This window comes from Ochotona princeps, chromosome 23 (genome assembly GCF_030435755.1).
Source record: "Ochotona princeps isolate mOchPri1 chromosome 23, mOchPri1.hap1, whole genome shotgun sequence".
Lineage (NCBI taxonomy): Eukaryota > Metazoa > Chordata > Mammalia > Lagomorpha > Ochotonidae > Ochotona > Ochotona princeps.
The window spans coordinates 13,576,815-13,600,286 of NC_080854.1; the positions used below are offsets into that span (position 1 = coordinate 13,576,815).

At 42.6% G+C, this 23,472-nt stretch overlaps 1 protein-coding gene across 1 annotated transcript in view; it reads left to right on the forward strand.

Annotated features, from left to right (window-relative positions):
* ARL15 (ADP ribosylation factor like GTPase 15) overlaps positions 1-22,446 on the forward strand; it is a 405,415-nt gene extending 382,969 nt beyond the window's left edge. The window contains exon 5 of the mRNA XM_004583698.2: positions 21,944-22,446. Within this exon, the coding sequence (XP_004583755.1) occupies positions 21,944-22,096 (153 nt within the window). The 3' untranslated portion in view covers positions 22,097-22,446. The remainder of the gene's footprint in view (positions 1-21,943) is intronic.
* Positions 22,447-23,472: the final 1,026 nt, after the last annotated feature.

A 23,472-nucleotide genomic window follows, 5' to 3' on the forward strand; every position in this document is an offset into this window, starting at 1 on the left:
TCACTCTCCAAGGGGCCACAATGGCCGAGATAAGCCAGTCCAAAGTCAGGAGCCAGGAGCTTCTTCTGGGTCTCCCAGAAGGGCAAAGAGTGCCAAGGCTTTGGGCCGTCCTCGACTGCTTTCCCAGGCCACAAGCAGGGAGCTGGATGGGAAGCAGGGCTGATGGGATTAAAACCGGCACCCATATGGGATCTCAGCGCGTGCAAGGTGAGGACTTTAGCCACTAGTCCCCCACGCCACGCCCCCTTAGATAAAATCTTAAGAATCCAGATCTCTTAATGTTTTTGGTTAAAAAGCAATTCCATTCTTTGTGGTGTGAGTTTGTGTTATCTTTTGAGGCAGAAAATTGTATAATAAGCTCCTATTTTCCTGACATTCATACACATGTTTCTTGAGCTCTGCTGTGACTGGACTACGTTCCCGTATGTGTCTCTGCAAACAACATGTTTCCATCCTCTTAAATTATCTTTCATTTCTTTTGTTTCTGTGTATGCTTTTATCTTAGTATTTTTAATTAATTTCCTGAAGTGTTGATTCTGTTTGATTTTACTTTTCTAAATGCTACTTATTAGTATTTATTTGAAAGCTGGAACAAGAGAGAGAGCAAGAGAGATGGAGCTTCCACCCATGTTCCCTGCCCAAATGCCTGTAACAGTCAGGGCTGGGCCAGGCCAAAGCCAGGAAGAAGGAATTCCATCTGGGCGTTGTGCGTGTGTGACAAGGACTGAGCCCTCGAGCTGGCATCTGCTGACTGCCAGGACACACATTACCGAAAGCTGCATCAGGAACAGAGACAGCCATTCCCAGAAACTCAGCTATGCCATGAGGGTGTGCAAGTGACAACCGACTGCCACAGTTTACTAGTATTTTAAAATACAAAAACTATCCACATGTATTTTTTTAGGTCCAATAATTTCACTCTAGAAATAAAACCTTATCCTATCTCTAGCATCTAGCTTCCAGTGTTACATTGTGCCCAGATATCTTTAACTGATTAAAGTGTCCAAAAATTATATGTGTAATAATAATTTTTAGGTGGGAGCCTGTTTCTTTTTGCTGACAAACAGTAGAACATTTCCTCCTTGTTGTAACTGATTCTTTATAGTGTTCTTGTTTATCTTGTCTTGAAGGAAAGGAGAAAGAGGAAACCCCGTTATCCCTCTCCAAGTAACTTAGAGACTAAAGACCCCACCTGGAAACAGATCTTTCCCTGCTGTGAACAGGACAGAACTTGACAGGATGTGAGAAACGTGTGTTTTTCTGATGATGTCATCTTTCATCTGATGTCAGCTTTTGTGTGCTTAATACAAGTTTGGATATGCTCATTAATTTTGAGGCTTCCTCCAATATCACAGCATCCCATCTAAATACATCCTACACACCCTTCTCAAAAATCAAATGTTTGAATCCATTTTGCTGGAACTCTGCTCAAATAGGAATAATCGGATTTATAGTGTCATTTGCAGTATACTGAAGTCAGTATACAAAAATCCCAGAGACAGCATGACCCTAAAGGTGCAAAAAAAAAAAAGTTTGAGAAAATCTGAATATGCAATTATAACATCCCTTTCATGCCTATGATTATACTTGAGGATAAAAAGCCTGAAACAAGAGGACTAACTGTTAAAAAAAAAAACAACAGGAATGCTTTATGTAGAAAAGCTTAAATGGCAATGCTACTTAAGCAACAGCAAATGGAAACATTTCTAGACGCTCAGAAGTTTCAAGCAGTCTCTGAAATAGCATGTGCAGAGTCTTTGCGTTGTGTAAGTTGTCAAGCATTGCCAGTGCAAACAGTAAGTATCTATTAAAGGAAGTCCAAGCCAGCCTTTCGACCCTGGTTTCCATGTCCCTTTGCTCTTAGCGGCTCCCTACCAAGACATCCAAATACCATGCCCACATGTGCACACATATACTTTCCAAAATTTTCACTCTTCAGCCAGGTATCAGCAGTTGAACATCACTACCTGGGATATCTAAGAAGTCAAATGTATTATTCCCATTTTCTAGGTGGGAAAACAGATGACCATGGGAGGTATAGGATCATAGGGGAAGGAGTTGCAGAGGTATGAGAGAGCTGCTGAACATCCACAGAAATGGATTGAAGTGGTTTATTATAGTGGAAAATAATTTTTAAATCTGTATGACATTTTTTGTAAGGTACATTTCTCATGAACTTTCTGAGGATCCCTGGTGGTGTCCAGTTAGTGGAAAGTAAGTGCCCTGCGCAGGTATACTTCTTGCCACCTTCCATGATGCAGTATTGGGATGGCCATCCTTGCCTAGAAGCCCAGGTCACCTAAAGGAAGACGTAGCGGCCTCTTCACATCCAGTTGGTTAATCCCCTCTCTGTCAATCACTTGCGTGAGAGCTGAATAGACTATAAATTCACATTTCTGCAGCCACATGGTCAAAATAGCACTTTATATTCAGTGTGAAATTCTTAAAATGAAACCCAGCTGGCAGACGGGAAGGATTGGGGGGCAGGGGAGAAGGGGGTGGGGAATATTGGGTGTGCAAGGGGTTCATAATCTTCCAGAGAGCTTTGTGCAGATTCAGAAGGATTCTTCAGCGTCTGGGATGCAGTACACCTGAGTTTATTCAACCTGAGCTATGTAATAGTCTAATTCGTAACATTTCACAAAAACCATTAAGGTATTTTTGCAAGCCGTTCCAAGTTGACCCTTGCCTGCAAGGATAGAGTGATAGTGCTAGTGTAGGGAACTGCTTTCAGTTCTTTTATGCATGCTAGTTAATAAATTATGTCATCCCATGTTTTAAGTTCTTGCTTTAATAACCTCATATTTGAGAGAATGAAAAGAACAGAACACAGCCAGTTGAGCTCACTTCCTTCTGCTCCCTGTGTTTAGAACACGCACTGCTGGGCAGCATTATCTCTTCCATGACTTTCTCACAGGTCTCATAGGCAGTGTCCCATCTCTTGGTGATACACAGGGCCAGTGGGAATGCCAGAACCAGGCAAACCCCTGCTCTGGGGCACTGTGCTTTGGTTACGGATCCAAACCTTCCAACCCTGGATCCCTCCAGACACGTCTACCTGTTTATCACATCAGGTGGTTTCTTCTGATGGTGTGAAGAGTCAGTCAAGCCACCACATCCTTGGCATCTGTGGCTTCATGTGAAAGGTTAGAACTCAAGCGTGTCAGTAGCTGCAGGAGATTTCAGCATTCCCACTTGCTTTATGAGAATGGTGTACTGCACTGAGCTGGCTAAAATCACACACGTTCCACATGCTATGTATGGTATATTCCTGACTGAGAAGCTGTAGTGGAATTGGAAGAATTTGTTTCTCAAAATCTGATTTCTCTGAAACTACATCTCTTCCTCCTTCTGTGTGAAAAAGTAGATGCCCTGGATGTACACGATATTAAGAGGCCTCTGATGCTCAGTGTCCTGAAGACAAGAGGTCAGTCAATTCACCTGATAAAAATAAATTTGTGCACAGAGTTCCCTGTCATACAGATGTGTGCATTATTTCATTGTATTTGTTACTTTCCTTTTAAAATATTTACTTATTCTTTATTTGGTGGGTGGAGTTATGGGTGCAGGGGAGGAAGAAGAGGCAGGAATATCTTCCATTTGCTGGTTCACTCCCCAAATGGCTACAGTGGCCCAAACTGAACTGATCCATAGAAGCAGCCAGGAGATTCTCCTGGGGTCTCCCACATAGGTGCAGGGACATATTCTGCTGGCTTCGCAAGCACCTCAGCAGGGAGATGGGTACAAAGTAAAACACCCTCCCAGGGTGTTGCCTCCCAGGGTGTGCATTAACAGGAAACTTGGTCGGGGACAGCGATAAGACCTGATCAGATGCTCCAGTATTGAGTATCACATGTAACTCTCACCTCTACACCACAGTACTCACCCCCGAGATTTTTATTTTCAAGTGCTATTACAGAATTGCCTTTTTTTTTTTAATCCATGACAAAAATCAGTGTGGAAAGGCATCTGACAATCTCAAGGTAAAGCAGGACTATATGGCCAGGAATAAGGTGACCTGGAGAACTATAAGTGTGGAGAATAGTACCTGGAGACATTGAGAAAAGCACAGGCAAATTGTCCTGATGAGACTGGTTTAGGATTCTCTTTCCATTTCTTGGTTTAGAAAATGGACATAAATTCTGTTGAGAAAATACTTTACAGATGCATTCAAGTAATGTTTGTTTTAAATGACACTACATTTAATAAAGAGGTATCCAGTTGTAACCATAACATGCTTTCAGAGGCCTGAATGTTTCATAGGAAACACAGGATTGAGGGGCTGTGTGTATGTAAGTATGGGTTTGAACATTTTAATTATTTATTTATGCTCAATGCTCTTTCGAAAAAAAAATTGAGGTGGTAGACACTAGTATTGATTCTGACAGTGGACATGTTTTAATATAACACTCTAAACTTCAGGCTGAAGTGGGTGTTAATGATTTCCCTTCTGAGAAGGGTTTTGATTCAAACATCATGAGAAGTGTGATTGAAAATTTACAGCAGCAAGTACACAGTTAGAAGCACATTTTTTTTTTTTTTTTGCTAATCTGAACTGGTAGCTGAACAGTCAATCAATAATTGGTTGAAGTAAAAGTCATTTAATAATAAAAATAAAATATAAACAGGCCCTAAATAATTTATTTTAACTGAAAACATACCAGTGGTACATGTATTTTTATAATGAAGCAAGGCGTTTTCTGTGTGTGGCTTCTATTCAGACTTCTGTGTCATATTTCTTTCCTAATTTCCAGCTTCCATTTCTTTACAAAAGACCTGTAAGATAAAGCCATTTGGGAAGGGATCTGCACCTGTCCCTCCCTATCCCCTCTCTTCCCATGTAGATGCTTTGAGCCTGCAAAGCATCAGCAGCATCAAACATTGTGTTGTACCGAGACAAGGGAAAGTCAGGTGTTCCTAGATGATTCAGTGGGGGTTGATCAACAAAGCTTGGATTGTAGCGCTATACGAGCTGACATGAAACAAACCAAGGATCTGTCCTAATCTGTACCTTTCTTTAAAAAAATTCATTTATTTTTATTGGAAAGTGAGATATACAGAGAGGAGGAGAAACAGCAAGGAAGATCCTCTGTCTGCTGATTCACTCTTCAAGTGGCCACAACCATCAGAGCTGCACCAACCCAAATCCAGGAGCCTGGAGACTCTTCCAGGTCTCCCACGGGCCACCCTTGAATGCTCTCCCAGGTCACAAGCAGGGAGCTGGATGGGAAGCAGGACCACCAGGATTAGGACCAGCACCCATGTGGGATCCTGACGCATGCAAGATGAGGATGACCATGCCAGGCCTTATACCTTTTTTTATATTCAACTCACATCCTATCTTCAGCCCCTCTTCTGGATCAGTTCCTTGGCAACGTTGTTGCTGATAGTTCTATTCACATCATTTCCTGCTGCCTGACTTCATGACTTTCTTCTCCTCTGGCTATCAGTCCCTGGCCCTACCACCTAAGCGTTACAGCGCTCAGGTTGTCCTCTGTGTCCCAGAGTCCGCAGCAGTGAACATGCGGAATGAGGCGCAGGTGGCTTGTTCTCAGATGCCTGTAGCGCAGCCCAGTGTGTACAGCAACAGGGCCCCACCAAGGTCTGCTGCTCCAGGTTGTGCACCTTGAGCAAGAAAGAGCGGAGTGTGAACCCTCAGCCTGGCTCACTCCCTCCAGTGACTCTCGCGCTCCTAAATCTCTTCCTGGTTCCAGGGAAGCAGCCTGATGGTTTGCGCTGCCATACCATGCACTGGATCATTAATAAGGCCTTTGGCCTTGGATTTTTCTCTTACAAGATTAGGGCAGAGCCAAGGTTTCTCAACTATGACATTGCTGGCATTTAAAAAATTCTCTGTTAATATTTATTTGGAAAACAGAGCTAACAAAGAGAGTAAGAGAAAGAGTTCTTCCGTCCCCTGGGTGTATGCCCCCAAATGTCCCCAGCAACTGGGGCTGGACCAGGTCAAAACCGCATGCATAGCAGGGGCCACAGTACTTGGGTCATCTTCTACTGCTTCCCAGGAACAGTAGTAGAGAGCTGGATTGAAAGTGGAGCAGCCAGAACTCCAACCAGCACGCCAGTGTAGGATGCCAGCATTGCATGTGGTGGCTCTTTTCACTGTGTCGCACATACCGACCCCTGCATGGCTCATGCTTGGTGCTGGGTGGTTCTGTAGCAGGGTGCGCAGAGAATATGCCCCAGGGGTTCGGGTATTTAACAACAGCCCTGGTCTGGACCTAATAAGATGCCAACCTCAGTGACCCCATGCATTCCTGCCAAAATTTGACAACCCCGAGTATCTTCCGACATTGTCCAGTGTGCCCAGAGGGGCACTGTCATTGTCCTCTTCCCTGGCTGAGAACTAGCAGTTGTCCTGACCTCTCAGGTGGCCATCAGACCCCCTCTGATAGATAACTCTGAGAAATCCAGGCAGTGGCTTTTGGAACCTTCCTTTCTGGTCTTCTCTTTATATCTGATTATAATGTTCCCCAGATTTGTCTTGCACCGGCTTTAGACTGAGTTCAGCGAGTCCTATGTGGATTTTTCTGGCTAAAATTCCTCAGGACGGATTACCACTTAGCTTTGCTTGCTCAGACCGCCTACAAACCTCTTTCCAAGCTCATATTTCTTAGTTGCCAGGATATCAGGCTTCTGACTATATTGCCAGCAGGAAAAGCAGTCCTCTCTGTCACAAGGCCGTGTGTTACCTGTTGCCCTTGCACTCCTGTGTTGTGGAGGTGGCTGTTGGCCTTTTCTGTACTTCCCCCACTCCCTGCTTCTCTCCCCCTGGCTGCCCAAGCCCTCCTGTTTTCTCTTTTCCTCCCAGTGTTTCCATGGTGGCTCCTTGCTTTAGCCAGAGGACAAACTGCTGACAGGAACATCCTTGAATATCTCTGCATCTGGACAGAGCCATTGGCACCCTCCATTGGCGACTGCACAACGCGTGGCTTGCCATATTTGTCTGTCTCCTGTTTAAGGCTCAAGAATTTGAGCCTGCTCCAACATCATCCCAGTGTTGTCGTTGTTAGGACAGAGTGCTGCCATAGTACCACAAGGCTGACATGGAACATGTTTTTCTGTGTTCCATACATAAATATTTTGAGCGGATATTGCTGCCATTGCTTCGTTAGAGCTAGTAGTTACAGGACTGAGGTGGGAGGCGGGGAGAGGAGTGGCATACAGACTGTTACAAAAGCCAAAAGCTTGAATATGTGAATTGTTTCTACAAAGATTTTTGTGTGTGACATTTGGATAACCATTGATTAAACAGACTTTCTACTATTTTGCTGAACCTGAGAATTCCTTGAGTTGGCCAACTGATAAACTGACCTCTCTCGGGGTACCCTCTTTGAATAAGCAAGGAAAAGAGTGAAAGACAGCAAAATCTGTTTTCTCCTGGCTGCTTGATCAGATGAAAACAGAAGCCTAGGATACAGTAAATGCTGAATATCACAGTAAATACATAGCCAAGACGTTTTTTTAAAATACACAAAAAATCAAAATATATAAGAAATCAAAATATGCAACTGCATCAGGAATTTGTTCATGTGTCAATTAATATCAAGTGACTTTAAACGTGAGTCACTGGGGGTGAAATCTAATGTTGGGTCTGAGGCAGTTGCTAGAGTTGAAAAATACCCCTGCTCAAGCCTCCAGTGATGCCAGACTGAAGTACCAAGGCTGTGTTAAACAAACAGTGCCTTCTGAAGGACATACAAGTGTGGCTTCTTAGCCCCACACTGCCCTTGGAGCTCATTGTCCAATGCTAATCAAAACTTCGAGCCAAGCGAAGGAGGAACCATCTGATTTATTGATCTACTTCAGTTTCTGAGGCAGATATAACTATTGGTAATAAATACTCTTTCAAATACTATTCAACTGCATTTTAAATAGAGCTCATCTCTTCAACCTGCACTTTATAATACCAGGATATCCACCCACCCTCCTACCCGCCCAACAATCTCAATATGTGCCATTAATAGCTATTAAATAATAATAAAAAAACACTTAAAAGAATCAATTTCATGGTGAATGCATCTCGTTAAGCAAGCCATTTGAAACAACATTTTACTCGCGTGTAGCAGACCATTTTATAAGCTACTGATAGCTTTACAAGCCTGTGTTTCAGACAAGCTAATTGGTTGTCCTGATAGGGATTTGGGACTTGCTTTTACTCATTAACTCACTTTCCTGTCTAGTACATACTTGACTGACTCTGATCCCTATAGGTAGGACTCTTTGGCAGACCTGCTATATTGCCAAGCAAAATTTTTCACAAATCACTTTCTTCCCACTTGTGTTCTTGGCTTTCTTGAAATGAATGTACATCATGATTAGCTGTTATCCCAAACCTAGAAGATACAGAATCAAATATGAGCCCACCAAAGTAGTTGGTACCCAAAATGAATGTCCTTGGGAGGGAATGGAGGTCAGGTGCTGGTACCTGCGTACAAAGTCTCTCTCCTGATGCCGCTCTGTTTGCATCTGCCACTGCTTTCCATTCTCTGAGATAAGAACTGGGTGCTTTGTTTAGACATGGATTAAAGGAGTGGCTCAAAAGCCAAGTGTCCTTTGGATTTTGAGATTTCATTTCAGGAGTGGCTCTCTTTTCCATGATCAGTTGTTTACTTTTCTGTTTGCAAAACAGTGCATTGCAGCTGCCTGTAGGCAAATGTGTAATGGAACTTAAACCAATTAGACCAGCTGTTTCGAAACTGTTCCTGAAATCCCACCTCACTGATGAAACCTTGCCCTGATTAACCAGAAAGAGTGGTGATTTCTCTCCAATATCAAGTTTCTTTCTTTCTTCTTTCCTTCCTTCCAATTTACTTGAAAGTGTTAGAGAGAGAGAGGGAGAGAGGAAAGACCAGGTGGGAGAGAGGAGGAACGGAAATCTTCCCTCTGCTGGTTCACACCTCAACTGGCCAAATCTGAGTCAATTTAAAGTTCGGAATCAGGAGCTTCTTGTGGATGCTATGGTGCTGGAGTTGTGGCATAGTGAATCAAGCAACTGCATGCAGTGCTGGCATCCTAGTCGGGCACTGGTTCATCCCAACCATTCCGCTTCCAATCCAGTTCCCCACTAATGACCTGGGAAGGGCAGTAGGAGATGGCCCAGGTGTTTGGACCCCTGCCATCCACATGGATATTTCAGATGAATGGCTTCACCTTACTCAGCCTTGGTTCCTGTGGCCATTTGGGGAGTAATCCAGCAGATGGAAGATTTTTCTCTGTGTCTCCCTCTCTGTCTGTGACTCTGAATTTCAAAATAATAATAAAAAAATTTTAAGTAGCGGTGCTATAGTTAACAGATTCTAACATATAGAATTAAATAGATGCAAGCAACAAAGAAGTAAGGAGGAATTTATGTCCCTGATTTGTAATGCTATGTGTCTTATCCTCTGTTTGAAAGCTAGATTGTTCAGCATTTTGATTGTAATTTGCAATATGTCATTAGCTCTTGTGAATATAAAAGCAATCAAAAAGAACATAAAAAGCAATATAAAAGAAATATCCCTAACACAGTAGGATATTTTCATGTTCCTAAGAACTATGCCCCTGCCTGCCCCCCAAAACTGGAAAGACTATAGAGCTCCATCTATTACAATCCACACGATTAAAATGATTGAAACAAAAATGTAAATATGGAGGTGAGAACCAACAGAATGCTATTAAAATTAAATGTTCAATGTTATAAAACCATAAAAATGAAAAGCAAACTAAACCAAAGCAAGTAGCTGGAAGGATATAATAAATATTAGACTGGACATAAATGAAAAAAAATTTAGGAACACAATAGAGAAAATCAGTGAAAACCAATAGTTCTTCAACAAAAAGATCGGCAGAATTGTTGAATCTTGACTCAACTAACAGAATACAAAGGAGGGGAAACTCTAATTACTAAATTAGGAATGAAAATGCATACATTACCAGAGACCTTATAAAAATAAAAATTATAAAAGAATATAATGGAAAAAAATGCATGCCATCAAATTAGAATACCTAGATTAAATATAAGAAATGCCTAGGACACCCACCACTGAAATGAACAACAAAAGAAAAAAATAAATAGGCCTAGGACAAGTAAAGACACTGAATTTGCAATCCAAAAAACTTTCCACATGAAAACCCCAAAACCGAACTGCTTTATTGCTGAATATTACCAAATCTCAGGATTAACATCGACCCTTCCCAAACTATTTCAAAACAGAGAAAAAGAAACACTTACTAGCTCAATGAGGCCAGGATAACGACGGTAATGGAGCCAGACAAAAACACATTACAAGAATAGGAAATTACAAACTTCTATCCCTTAGGAATAGAGACTAGAAAAATTCCTCAGCAAATATTAGCCAGTGAATCCCTCAACACCAGAGAGAGAAAGAGAGATTAAACTTATGATGACTAAGTAGCATTTATCCTACTTTCAACATATATAAAAATCAATCTGTATAATGAGACAAACTGCTAAACTATAGGAGCAAAAGCATGTCATCTCAGCAATGAAGAAAAGCATTTGACAGTAAAATTTAATATGTAATTCAAAAGTTCCACTCCTACATAAGAGCCAAGAGAAATGAAATCATATATTCACACAAAAAACTTGAACATGAACAACCATAACATCATTCATAATTTTTAAAAATGAAACAAGCCCAGATTTACAGAAATTGATGCATATAGATAAACAGAAAGAAATATCTTTATACCATGGAATATTATCCAGTCATGAAAATAGAAACATTATGCTAGATGTAAGAAGCCTGACACACAATGATGTATAGTATGTGGTTCCAACTACCAAAATATCCAGATCAGGCAAGTACCGATGTATAAAAGTGTTTTATTGCTAAGGTTCTAAAGGAAAGAGGAATTGTAGAGCGACTGATAATAATAAATGAGTTTCTTGTTGAATGTTGTTGCAATAGATGGTGATGAGGGTAGCGCCAGAGTGGAAATACACTAACAAAACAGCTGGATTGTGCTCATGAAAAGGGTGACTTTGGGGTGGGTGTTGATGTCTGGCAGGTCATGCTGCCACTGAACAACAGCATCCCAATTTGGAGTGCTTGGTTCAAGTCCTAGCCGCTGCATGTTTCCCACCCAGCTCCCTCCTTGTGTGCCTCAAGGCAGTGGATGATGACCAAAGAGCTTGGGTTCCTCTCCACTACCCGTGAGAGACTATTGGAATTCTGCTTTTGGCTTGACTTAATCCTGCATATTGCGGGGCATTTGGAGAATGATGGCGTATCTCTCTATGTCTGCCTTTCTATCTGTGTCAGTCTGCCTTCTAAATAAATGAATAAATGTCTTTCTTAAAAGGATGAATTTTACAGTATGTGAATTATCTCTCGGTGAAAGAATGGAATGTCCATACATCCAGATGGAGATATATTTTTAAATGGGCTACTTCATGGAAAAGTCCAGGGGCAAAAGTTGAGTGCTAATGCTAATTAAGATGCCTCTTGGGCTGCCAGCATACATATCTGAGCACCTGGCTTTGAGTCCCGGCTCTGCTTTTGATTTCAGCCTTCTGTTTATGCACACCCTTGGAAGCAGTAAGTGACAACTCAAATTGCCTAGGCCCCTGCCACCCATGTGGGAGGCCCAGGTTGACTTCCAGGCTCTAGCTTTGGTGGGGCCCATTTTGGGGAGTAAATTAGCATGCCTGTTTGCTCTGTCTTAAACAACATTTGCAAAAAAATTTTTTAAAAAGTGAAACAACAGAATTGTGAAATTCAAGTCAGATAGAAATCGCAGTCTTAGCTGAAGTGTCCACTATTGTGAGGAGATGCCAGCATGATAATTGGTATCCAGGAGGAAGCAGCCACCTTCAAGACTGTAAGGTTCTTGCTACAATAGCTATTTTTTTAAAGGGCTGAACTTGTCAATAGTTGTCTCCTAAAATTTTGGTTGAAAACTAAGCTACCTTCCCTGAGAAGAGAATGCTAAGTTGCATGAAATGATAACTCATTTTATCTGTGGCAAAAAAAAAAAAAAAAAACTTTCACCTTAATAGGAAATACTTTTTAACACTGGGAAGTTTTTCAGGAAAGTGTGTAGATGTGATAAAATAATCAAACCAACAGTATTAATACTTCATCTGAATTACAATTTATATATCCATAGGCCATATTTAAAGATTAGCTCTTTGTAATTTAAAATATGTAATTTCTAAATAGGCCTCTAATATAAAAAGATAGAAATTTGAATGTACCATAACACAGAGGTTATTGAATTTATCATTCTATTTTCTAAAGACTTATTTATTTCTTATTTATTTGGAAGGCAAAGCTACAGAGAGAGAGACAGGCAGACAGGCAAAGCTTCTTCGTTTGCCAATTCATTTCCCACATGGCCAGAATGGCCAAGGTTGAGCCAGCAGTCAGGAGCTTCCTCCAGGTCTCCCGTGTGGGTGCAGGAGCCCGAGCACTTGGCCATCTTCAATGCTTCCTCAGGCACATTAGCAGGAAGCTGGAAATGAAGTGGAGCAGTGCAAATGGTATGCTCACCATACAAACTGCAGCTCTACCCGCTATGCAGTAATGTCAGCCTCATAAATTTATCATTCTAATGGGAAAAATTTGTAAGAATTCTCAAGTACTTGAAAATGTTTTGAATATTAGACATTTAAATGCTTACAAAGAACACTGAGTTTATTAAATTTATAAATGGAGTTATAAAATGTTTAAAAGTGATTGAATAAACTTGGTTTATAAATAGACATAAAGAGGATTCAGAAAGACTCCAACCATGGTTATTGAAATTTTAAGATAGGTGTGGTTATAAGCTACAGCAATTTAAGTTACTGCTTAGATGTCTACATCCTATATCAGGGTGCTTGATTCAAGCACTCTGCTTCTAATCCAGCTTCCTGCGGATGTACAGTCTGGGAACAGAAGGTGAAGGCTTCAGTTCTTATGTCCCTGCCACCCACCTAAGAGACCAAAATGGAATCATCTTTAAGAGGACCACATACTCTTAAAGATGTGCCTAATTTGGCATTGCACTGGGGAACTTGCTGGGAAAATTCCTTGTGTCCCGTGTAGTTCTTGGGACCTTTCCAGGCTGAACACAGGACATCAAATATGGCTCTGCTAGAAGGCGACTTATCTGCCTAATAGACTGAAGTGCAGAGCGTATGAAATCATAATTGGGGTCTGGCTTGCTTATAAGAACCAGGCTTTTCTGTCCCAGAAGGTGGGAACCAGAACAGGGAGGAGAGGGTCTAGCATGATAAGGCCTGACTGAATTCCGGAAAGCCTGATGTCCCAGCTCCTCCCACGCGCTTTCCTGCCAGACACAATGGAAAGCTACAGAATGCTTTATGGCTAGGTTTGGCAATACTTTTTTTCTGTAAAGGGCTAGGTAGTAAATACCCTAGAGTTTATGGGACATAGGCCTCCATAGCAGTGACTCAGCTTTCCCACTTTATCAGGAAAGCAGCCCTAGATAAAAACTTAAGTGAATGAGCATGCTGTGTTCCAATAAAACTTTATTCACAGAGAATTTATGGTGCCTGGGTGCTGGGAGAGGCAACCAGCAAAGGTTGTTGTGGCTAAGGGCTCTGGTAATTTTAAAAGTTTCTTTTATACGCATAAGGCTTCCCCTTGAGGCACTAGGAGGACTTTAGCTGGGTCTTAAAAGATGAGAGCAGTAAAGGGCTGATCCTCTGCACCTGTGAAAGAAAGCGCCTTGGGTGGGAAGCAGGGAGGCGAAGTAAGGGCTGCAGGGGTGATCATGCAGGTTCTGGAGGGCCAGATAGAACTATGGAGGGAAGGTGCAGATCTGGGAAATACTGGGTATTCCTGAGGGCAGTAAGCATCCATAGCTCTCAGGGACAAAAAGCTTTTTGGACGGGAGTATACAGCGAGTCTCTCCTCCCCATCCCCAGCAGAAAATAGATGTCATTTGCTCTATACATCTGGGTTACCAGATCAAGCAAAAATAGGAATGTGTATCAGATTCTAGGTCCTACTCCTTCCCTTCCCTCCTCCACCCCATAGACATGAGGCGCTATCATTTCATTTGGTCACTCTGGCCTCCTGTGCCCTGGAAGGCTGGGTTCCTGTGGAATTATTGTCAGAACATAGGACATTCTATGCACATCAGAAGTTACTGACTGGGAAAGGAGCCTGAGAAAAAGTGGAAGGCTCAGTCACAGTTAATAACCTGCAGTGGCTCGTCTGGTTTTTAATTATTCCAAGGTCAAGTCAGCTGCACTGAACTTGTGTTTCCCTGAGAAGGAAGGCATCTTCTGAGAACTGTGATATTATTCACACTGCTCTTGAAATCAATCCCCTGTTAATAAAGATGCACTCCCTAAGACAGACTGGGATATTGGTTAACATCAAGTTGTCATTCTCTGGTCCTTATTAGTACTCAGTATAAAATAAATAATTTCCATCCTGTGTTGTAATATCTCGGGGACTGTGGCATATTGGTTTTATTTGTGTTATTTATTCCTGCCTTTAATAACACATTTAGTGTTTTTCTAAGGATTTCAAAATCCTACAAGCAGCACAAGGAAAAAAGGAACAGCTGCTGGTGCTCTCAAGACTAACCTTCCTTTGAACAGGCTGCCAAGAATGCACTCTGAAGAATCTTGATGATGTCCTGCCACTTTATCTCCAGACCCATCCCAGAGCTGTGGAGTGGGCAAAAGTTCTCTCTGACTTTGGGGAAGGTTACCAAGTTAAGCCAGCTCTATGAGCCTCCCTAATAAAGGCAGGAAGGCTTGAAGGGCCCCTTGCAAATACATGTGGGAGATTTGTGCTCTCAGCAGTGTGCTGTTCAGTGTTTACCAACGAACTGTGCAAAGAGAAAAAAAGAAGGCCTGATGTGTTGTACTTGCAGATTTCTGTGGTGTAAATACTGCAAGCCACGGCTGATGCCATGACTTGTTCAATTTGACATCCTTGTCCTTGGAGCTGAAAGAAAAATGTATACAATCAACTATACATTGGCCCCATGTCAGCAGGCCCCAGCATTACCCAAGAAGCGAGTCAGTGTTGCTGTTCCCCTTACGTAATGTGTCCATATACAAAGCGAATGTGCTCTAATGATGAAGGAGTAAGGCTATAGATGAGAAAAATCCACTTTGTTTCAATAGTTGGGTAGAAGATGCCACCAAATTTCCTAGTTCACCCAAGGTCTCTTTGCTTCCCACCAGTTCGAGCCCAGACCACACTTTTGCCAAGAGTTCTAAACCAATATGAACCTGTCTCAAAAACTGTTGTTCCTAGAGTTCTTTAAAATACACAAGTTATGCAATGAACATTTTGTTTTGTTTTAAAGATTGATTTAACTTTATTGGAAAGGCAGAGCAGATTCTTGGAGAGAGACAGAGAAAAAGATCTTCCATCCACTGGGTTACTCCCTGAGTAGCTGCTACGGTTGGAGCTGAGCCAATCCAAAGCCAGCAGCCAGAAAGTTCCTCCATGTCTCCCACATGGGTACAGGGTCCCAAGGCTTGGGGGTATCCTCCACTGCTTTCTCAGGCCATAAGCAGGGAACTGGATCAGAAGTGGAGCAGCCAGCACATGGACTGGCATCCATATGGGAGCCTGGCACATACAGGGCAAGGATTTAGTCACTGAGCCATCACGCCAGGCAGTGGACACCTTATCTAAAAGAGCAATACCAGCTGTGCTGTCTTCCAGACAGTTGATTGAGTGGCAGGCATTTGCGCAGCAATGCTGTTTGGGATGGCTGCGGCTCGTGTCAGAGTGCCTGGGTTCCATTCAATTTTGGCTTTGCTTCTAATTCTAGCTCCCTGCTAATACACATCCTGAGAAATAACAGGTAATGAATGGTTCAGATGGTTGAGTCCCTGACAGCCATGTGGGAGACCTTTATGAAATTCATTTCCTGGCTTCTATTGGCCCAGCTCTGGCTGTTCCAGGCATTTGCGGAGGGAATCAACAAATTAAACCTCTCTCTCTCTCTCTCTCTCTCTCTCTCACACACACACACACACACACACACACACACACACTCTCACTCAGCTACTGGTTCACTCTCAGATGGCACAAGGAACTCTATCCTGATCTCCCACTTGGGTGGCAAGAACTCCAGCACTTGGGTCACCTTTGGTTACCTTCCCAGGTGCGTTAATAGGAAGCTAGAGAAGAAGCAGAGTTGCCAGGACTCAAACTAGCCTGCTGCTTTGGCATGCAGCACCTCAAGGGATGGCCTAACCCGCAGCATCCCAATGCTCAGGCCCAGCAAATTTGTTTTTTTTTTTTTTTTTTTTTTAAGATCATTGTGGTTCCTTGTAACTTTTCCAGCTAGCCTTTTCTGCATTCCAGACCCCACAGTTCTGGATCCTTTCCTTTCTTTCTGGTTTTTTGTCTGGGATCTTCACCCAGTCCTTTGTGTCAGCTACTGACTTACCATCATCACTTTGGCAGGACTGAAGTTGTTGCCAGGCTACCCTCCATGAGACCCACTGCACTTTTCAGACATGAATCAAGAATGTCCCTTACTTTCTCAAGTTTCTTTTACCAACCCTCTATCAAGATAATCACTTAGAATTCCATGATTTAAGAACATTTTACATAATCATAGCATTCTTATATATGTGTGTGTGTGTGTATATATATATATGTATGTATAAAGATTTATTTGAAACACAGAGTTGTAGAAAGGAGAGGGGACATTAGTAAAGAGCTGGATTGGAAGTGGAACAGTCAGGACCTGAACCAGTGCCCATATGGGATGCTGGCATTGCAGGCAGCAGACCAGTCTACGTCACTAGAATGCCAGCTTCTCAACCGTGCAGGATGGGTCTCGTGGGTATACAGTTTGTAATCTCCCCATTCAGTGCTCTGTTAAGACTGGTATTTCACAGCATTCTCTCGTCAGTAGAAACCCATGCATTGGCACAGAGAACACCCGTGCAGGTGACTCGGTGGCACATGCCCACTGCCTGCGCACTGTGACCTCATTCCAAGAGATGGTGGCTGAGTGAGTGAACTTACAAGAAGCCAATTGAAAGACAGAATATTTCAAATCTGGTGCCACTATATGGTTAAGACGCTACTGAAGACTCCTGTATCGTAGTGCCTGGGCTAGAGTTTCACCTCTGGTCCCTGATTCCAGCTTCTTGCTAAAGCAGCCCCTGGAAGGCAGTAAGTTATGGCTCAAGTGGTTGGGTCCATGCCAGCCATGTGGATAGCCTGGAATATATTCCCAATCATTGAGAGGAAACCAGCAGGTGGGAGCTCTTTCTCTCTGTCCTGCTGTCTCTTAGTCACAACAGTGAAATCAGTAAGTGCGTGAGAATAATTTCCAAAGCTCCTTAGACTGAGTCTGAGCTCCCTGTCACCCAGGATAATCATCCCCCAGCATAAGAAGAGCCAGATGTGATTGAGGAGCTGGGCCCAGAGCAGTTACCTGTTTGGGTGGTATGGAGGTAGAAGAATTATGAGGAAGTGTGGGCGAAGTAGGAATCCAGCTGTTTATCCCCAGTGGTAAATGTGAAAATATATATATATAAGCTAGTCTTTCCCAAAAAAGAGCAAAAGGTGCATTTCACATGGGCTAGAGTGATGGTACCCAAAAGAGACAGGAGCACCCCAGGGCATGTTTTGGATGTGCCCGGTGGGTGGGTGGGAAATGTACAGTTTTAGCCATGACTGGTCAGGGTTAACGGCATGTAGTTCCACAAAAGTTAGGGGTACTGTGTTCTATTATGCTCAGCACAGTTTCGTACAATAAAGAACTGTCAAACACCCGGCCTCTCTTTTTAATGTCTTGCCACACATTCATGTGAGTCGAAGCTCTGTTTATAAATATTTGAGCTTAGAACCTAACTCTATCTCTCATAAAAACACTAAGTAAACCCTTTCTGGACCATTCTATCTTCCTGCTCCCTGAAATGTTTAAAGGAAAACTGGGTCACTTCCGAGCACACAAAACTGTGCGTATGGTTTGATGACAAATATATGGAAAAGCAGCAGCTTATTGCTATAAATGAAATGAGCCTTTCCGGTTTAGAAACGGAGGGTCTGTTGTGATTCAGAAGTGATTGGTGCAATTTCTAGAAGTTTAGTTACAATGGGTAGACCAGAATTGAAAGGAGCATTTTTAAAAACTGAGGTAAAGGCAAGACTGGGAATCCAGGGAGCATCGTTACCCCACCACCAGAGAGCCTGTAGCCAGAAGTGTTTAATGATTTCACTGCTCAAGGAAACATGAAGGACGTCCCCTGGCCTCTGACCGGCTCTCCTTTGCTATGTAATGTCTCGCAGGTTTAACAGCTGCTGCAGACATCAGCAGTAATGAGACGGTGCTCATGCGTCTCTGTTAGAGGAGCGCTTTACAGGAGGCGTGGATGTGTGAATAATGGAATGCAATCATGCAAATCACCCCGCACGGGCATGTGTGAAGAAGAGCTCTGATGGCATTGCTAAAATAGGTTGGCGACTTAGGGTGGCTTTGTTTTCCCATCTCTGGGGTGGACACATGGCTACTAACACATGCCCACTCTCCGTGAGGCTGTCCCGAAAATAGCCGAATGACCACAAGTTGCCAGGCAGCTGTATCCTGATGTCATTCCCCCAGTGCCATCGCCAAAAGCCAATGTGAAACAATCACCCTCTCCACCTCCCAGCACTTTCCAGTTCACTGTGACATTTAAGCAGCCAGTAAAGGTTTTCAAAGACTTAGGTTCATTTGCTCCTAAGTCACCTTTTCAAGTTTGATCTTGATAAGAAAATAATCTTTGCAAGCTTTCCGTGCATCATTAAAAAAAAAGATCCTTGCGCCACAGGCAGTGTTTCTTAACTTCGCAAACAGTATCAGATGTGGGCAAGTGACGTGTGTTGCTCATACTGAAACACCATTCTTTAACATAGTACATCAACAAGGAAGCATAAGTAGAGGTGACTGTGAGGCATTTTTGTGAAAGTCCATGGGGAAGTAAAATCTCAAGTTTAGATTAGTAGAACAGAATAACAAGGTTGCCCTAAAGAAGGTTGAAGTAGAGGTCTCCGGTCCGCCCTGCTGTGTCCTGTGATCTTTCTGCTGGGAAGCACCAAACTCTGAGGAGAGCAGAGAGCTGTGTTCCAGCGGCATTCCCTCTCTCACCAGACTTGGTTCTCAGTGGAATGCCAACTTTTGCTCCAAACTGATGCTAGAAATGCAGAGTTGTACGGAAGCCTTTGGGTGCTACTGCGGGTGGTAGGATTTGCTGACCTTGTAGGATGGGCATCTCCGAAACCTCAGGTCACCCTGCTGTATTTGTCAGCTTAGGCACCGGGCTCTGCCTCCAGCGATGACCCTGTCGTCGCAGCTTGGGTTTGCTCCTCACGTGTAGCGTTCATTAGGAACAGTTCTGATTGATACAGACCTGCCTTTACACAGCTTTATTATCTTCCGGGAGTGCTCACCCCAGACACTGCACGAGGCTTCTCAGTCCACTAGAGACCATGCAAATGGACAGCTAAAGTGATTCTTTTCCTAATGTCTGGTCTGTATTCTTAAATATTCCAAATTTCTCATATTTATCATGATGGTTGAAATCCAATTTTGTATTCAGTTAGCTGTAAATATGCTGCTAGAATCTCTGTGTGACTTTTAAATGAACTCCTTTGAAAGAGTGTTGCTAAATACATCCATTGTCGTAGGCTGTGTTTTTTAAATATTATTTAATTGCTTGTCACTGACCTTTTTCCCAAATATTAACATGTTATAAAGGGCTGTCCTTGGCACCAGCTCAGTAGCCTAGTGGCTAAAGTCTTTGCCTTGTATGTGCTGGAATCCCATATGGGCACTGGTTATAATCCCTGTGGCCCTGCTTCCCATCCAGCTCCCTGCTTGTGGCCTAGGAAAGCAGTAGAGAACGGCCCAAAGCCTTGGGACCCTGCAACCATGTGGGAGCACCGAAGAGGCTCCAGGCTTCAAATCAGCTCAGCTCTGGCCTTTGTGGCTGCTTGGGAAGTGAATCAATAGACTTAAGATCTTCCTTTCTGTCTCTCCTCCTCTCTGTATATTTGAGTTTCTAATAAAGATAGAATATTTTTTTCTTGTTAAAAAAAAAAAAAAGGCTGTCCTTTTGGAATCTGGAGTTACAAAATGTGGACAGGGTCCTGCTTTCTTCCTTTGGCTGTCGCTTGTTCTTCTGGACTAGATGGGGAACCTTATTGTTCAGAGAGCAGCTTGCACCGTGGGCATTGGGTTCCCAGTGTCAGCAGTCAGTGGCGTAGTCTGAAACCTCATTGTGTGGAAGCAAGAAAGAGAGTGACATGTCTGGGAATGGAGCTGTCCGGCCTCACCTGGGCCTCCTGTCAGCTCTGCTCTCCCCCTGCTGGCAGTTCCTCTCTTGAAGGGCAAGGTTAGTCCCTGTGCAAGTAATTTCAGGTTCTCTGGGTCCTGAACTGTTTTCAGTCAAAAAGAAAGGCAACTAAAAAGATGGTGTTTGTGTCTTCAGGAAGCAAAAATCTAAAGAACATGATTGGTAAAATACCATGGGCAAAAAGAGTGCTCTGTGACGGTGTCCCCGTTGTCTGGTCTGTAAGTGCAGTTTGTATTCCTTTTCAAGAATTAGACTCCTATCTTCTTATTCAAATTAAGGTTTATTAAAAATTTTCAGACTTCTAAAGGAGGAGTCTTTGGACGTTACTTAAATGCCACCATTGAAGCATATCTCTGATTGCTCAATCAGTTTTAGATTTTTTTTTTGTTTCTTGTTCATAAATGAGAAAAATGAATGTTCATGTTAATACATTTGGTATTCGTTATTAACAATACTCTGATGCATGTCACGATAAAGGTAATATAAAACCATGTATGCAAATGGCTTAAGGTTGACAGACTTATCTTTTCTGGGTCAAGTATTGACGTAAGCAAGATCTTGGAATTTTCCATTGGCACAAGAGATTTAAAGAAATTTATTGACTAAGAATATCTTTGAAGAATACCTTTTCCGATGTTCCTACTGCTTGTATTTTAAGTTATGGAAGGCTTTGCTAGGTGAGAGATAAAAAGTGTAGTACGTGGGGCTCTGAAACTTTAGGAATTTATGTCTTTCACCCTACTTTTTGAGAAAAGATTGTCAAAACTTCTGGAAGCCAGAGTAGTTTGATACTTATTCACCATCAGGAGTTGGAAGTGTAAGCTGCCAGTCCAAGAAAGTCAGAATGACTTTTGACTCATTATCTGTTGAACAGGTTTTTAAAATAGCATATGTGCCATCCTGTTTAACTGCAGTAAGGTCTTGATTTTACCCTCCCAGGAAATGCACAACTGTGAGGAACGAAGTTGAGACGATGTGTATACGTAAATTGATGCCAGTTCATGCGTGTACACAGGTTTTCTTCCTGTTTCTCTCTGCCCTGTCCCCACCTAGGCCCCCACCAGCCCCATCGCAGCTGCTATTCCCTTTCCTAGAAAACTTTCCCAGGTCTCAGAAATACTCTAAACTTAGGCAGAAATGATTTACGTTAGGTTTCTTTGTTTATGTGTTTAGCAGTAGGAAAATGGAGTCTTGAACAATGGATTAGTGCATAGAGTAGGTAGGTACCAGTTTTGTAAGTCAACAGGGTGAGACAGCAAAACTACGCTGCCAGGCTTGGTTTTGATGAAATGCAATCTCTCTGGTGTCTGCTATGCATTCTGCCCTATGCCGTCACACATGTAATCCTTTCTCAGACTCTGTCAGACCTCCCATGCTGTGAAGTGTGTATGGGTAGAATGGTGGCTCACAAGCGGCTCATTCACCCCTAAAGCAAACACTGCCAGGTCACAGCATCTAACCCAGCAGTTCTGATGACAGCTGTGGACGGGCTTCCAGGCAGTCTTCGGCCCCACGACTCAGACAGATCCCCCTTGAAACCTGCTGCCTGCCCCCAGCCTCGTCACTCAGAATTTTGGTTTGAGAAAGGTCCTAAGATCATTAATAATGTACTTCTCTTTCTCTCCCCACCCCCTTGTTCAGATCAAAAAATACTTTGAGCTTGAACCACTGGCACGTGGGAAACGCTGGATTCTGCAGCCCTGCTCGCTGGAAGACACGGATACACTGAAAGACAGCTTCTCTCAGCTGATCCATTTGTTAGAAGACAGAGATCCCCAGACTCTCCGAATGTGAAAGCTGCCTGAGCACACAGGCCTGGAGCCCACCATGTTAGTTCCTCAGTTGAATTTGATTTTGCTATCAAGACTATGATGGCTTCCATCTCTGTTTCTCTCGTTGCTTCAGTCAGTCATCTCTCTTGTAAGTCAGGTGAAGCAGCATCGGCATTAACGTCAAGTACACACTACTGAGAGAGAAGTTATTCTCTGTTTACCACTAATTATCTCCACCGCGTGTCTCTTCCTTCTGTCCTTCTCAGCATCTCTCCTCTGTGCTAAGACCCGTGGAATCCTGACTCCTGGAGATCAAGTCCCTGTGCTGGACTTAAAGACTGTCACTTTCCTGGGGAAGTTAAGTACAGTCTTACATTACTGGGACTCCACATCAGATACATATCATTTTTAAGGTCTTCTAGGTTTTTATTTTATTTGACTATGTTTTTTAGGGTTATTTTTTTTAAAAAAAATATTGATGTTAGAGACTATGAGACAAAAGTGAGCACCAAAAACTTCCATTAATCATCACAAAGGAATCTTTTGCCATAGTCAAATTAGCTTTGACAGACTTAAAGGACAAGATGTTTCCTCACTTACATCTGGAGCCTCACTCCTCTCTCTTAAGAGCAAACACATGATTTAGCCTTTTGAGAAAGAGAGAGTGAGAAGACATTTAGGCACAATGCATTTGATAAGTCCTCAAGTTGTTTTTTTTTTTAACTGTACAGGCAAGCCACAACAAGATTTAAATATCTTTTTCTTAAAAAAAAAATCAGTGTTTGATCAAAATAGAGAACTTAATTTGTAAAGTAACAAGATTTTTTAAACAGGCAAGCAAAGTATGGTGTAGGCTGGTTAAGGTTTAGGCCAGCATGGATGTGGTGACAGTATCAAGGAAGCACGTGTATTCTCACTGCAGTAAGTGTTAATGTAGTTGAACAGAGTCAGCTACCTCCATCTAGCAGTGAAGGCTCTATCAGTATTTCTAATATGAACCTCTATTTTCAGGGGTTCCATCTGCCCTTAAAAACGTATTGAGACCACACCAGATAAGTCTTTGTAGGGCTCAGATATTCAGTCTCTGGAACTAATGTTTTTCACAGATAATCTCAATAATAAAATTGCCTAGACATAGCTGTACAGTTCTACTAAGATTTAGAGCCTTCAAGCTTTTCTAGATCAGGAATCATCTGTGGGTCCTGCGATTCGTAGATGAAATCTTCTTGGGGCACATTTTGTAGACTTTTGACCACAGCTGATGCCAAGTGGTCAAACCAGAGACAACTGCTGCCACACCTGAGCAATAAAACTTGTTTGTAATTTCCAAGTTGAAGCAACTGATACCCGCACACCAGACTCATGGCACATTTATAAGGTGATGTCATACCTTTCATT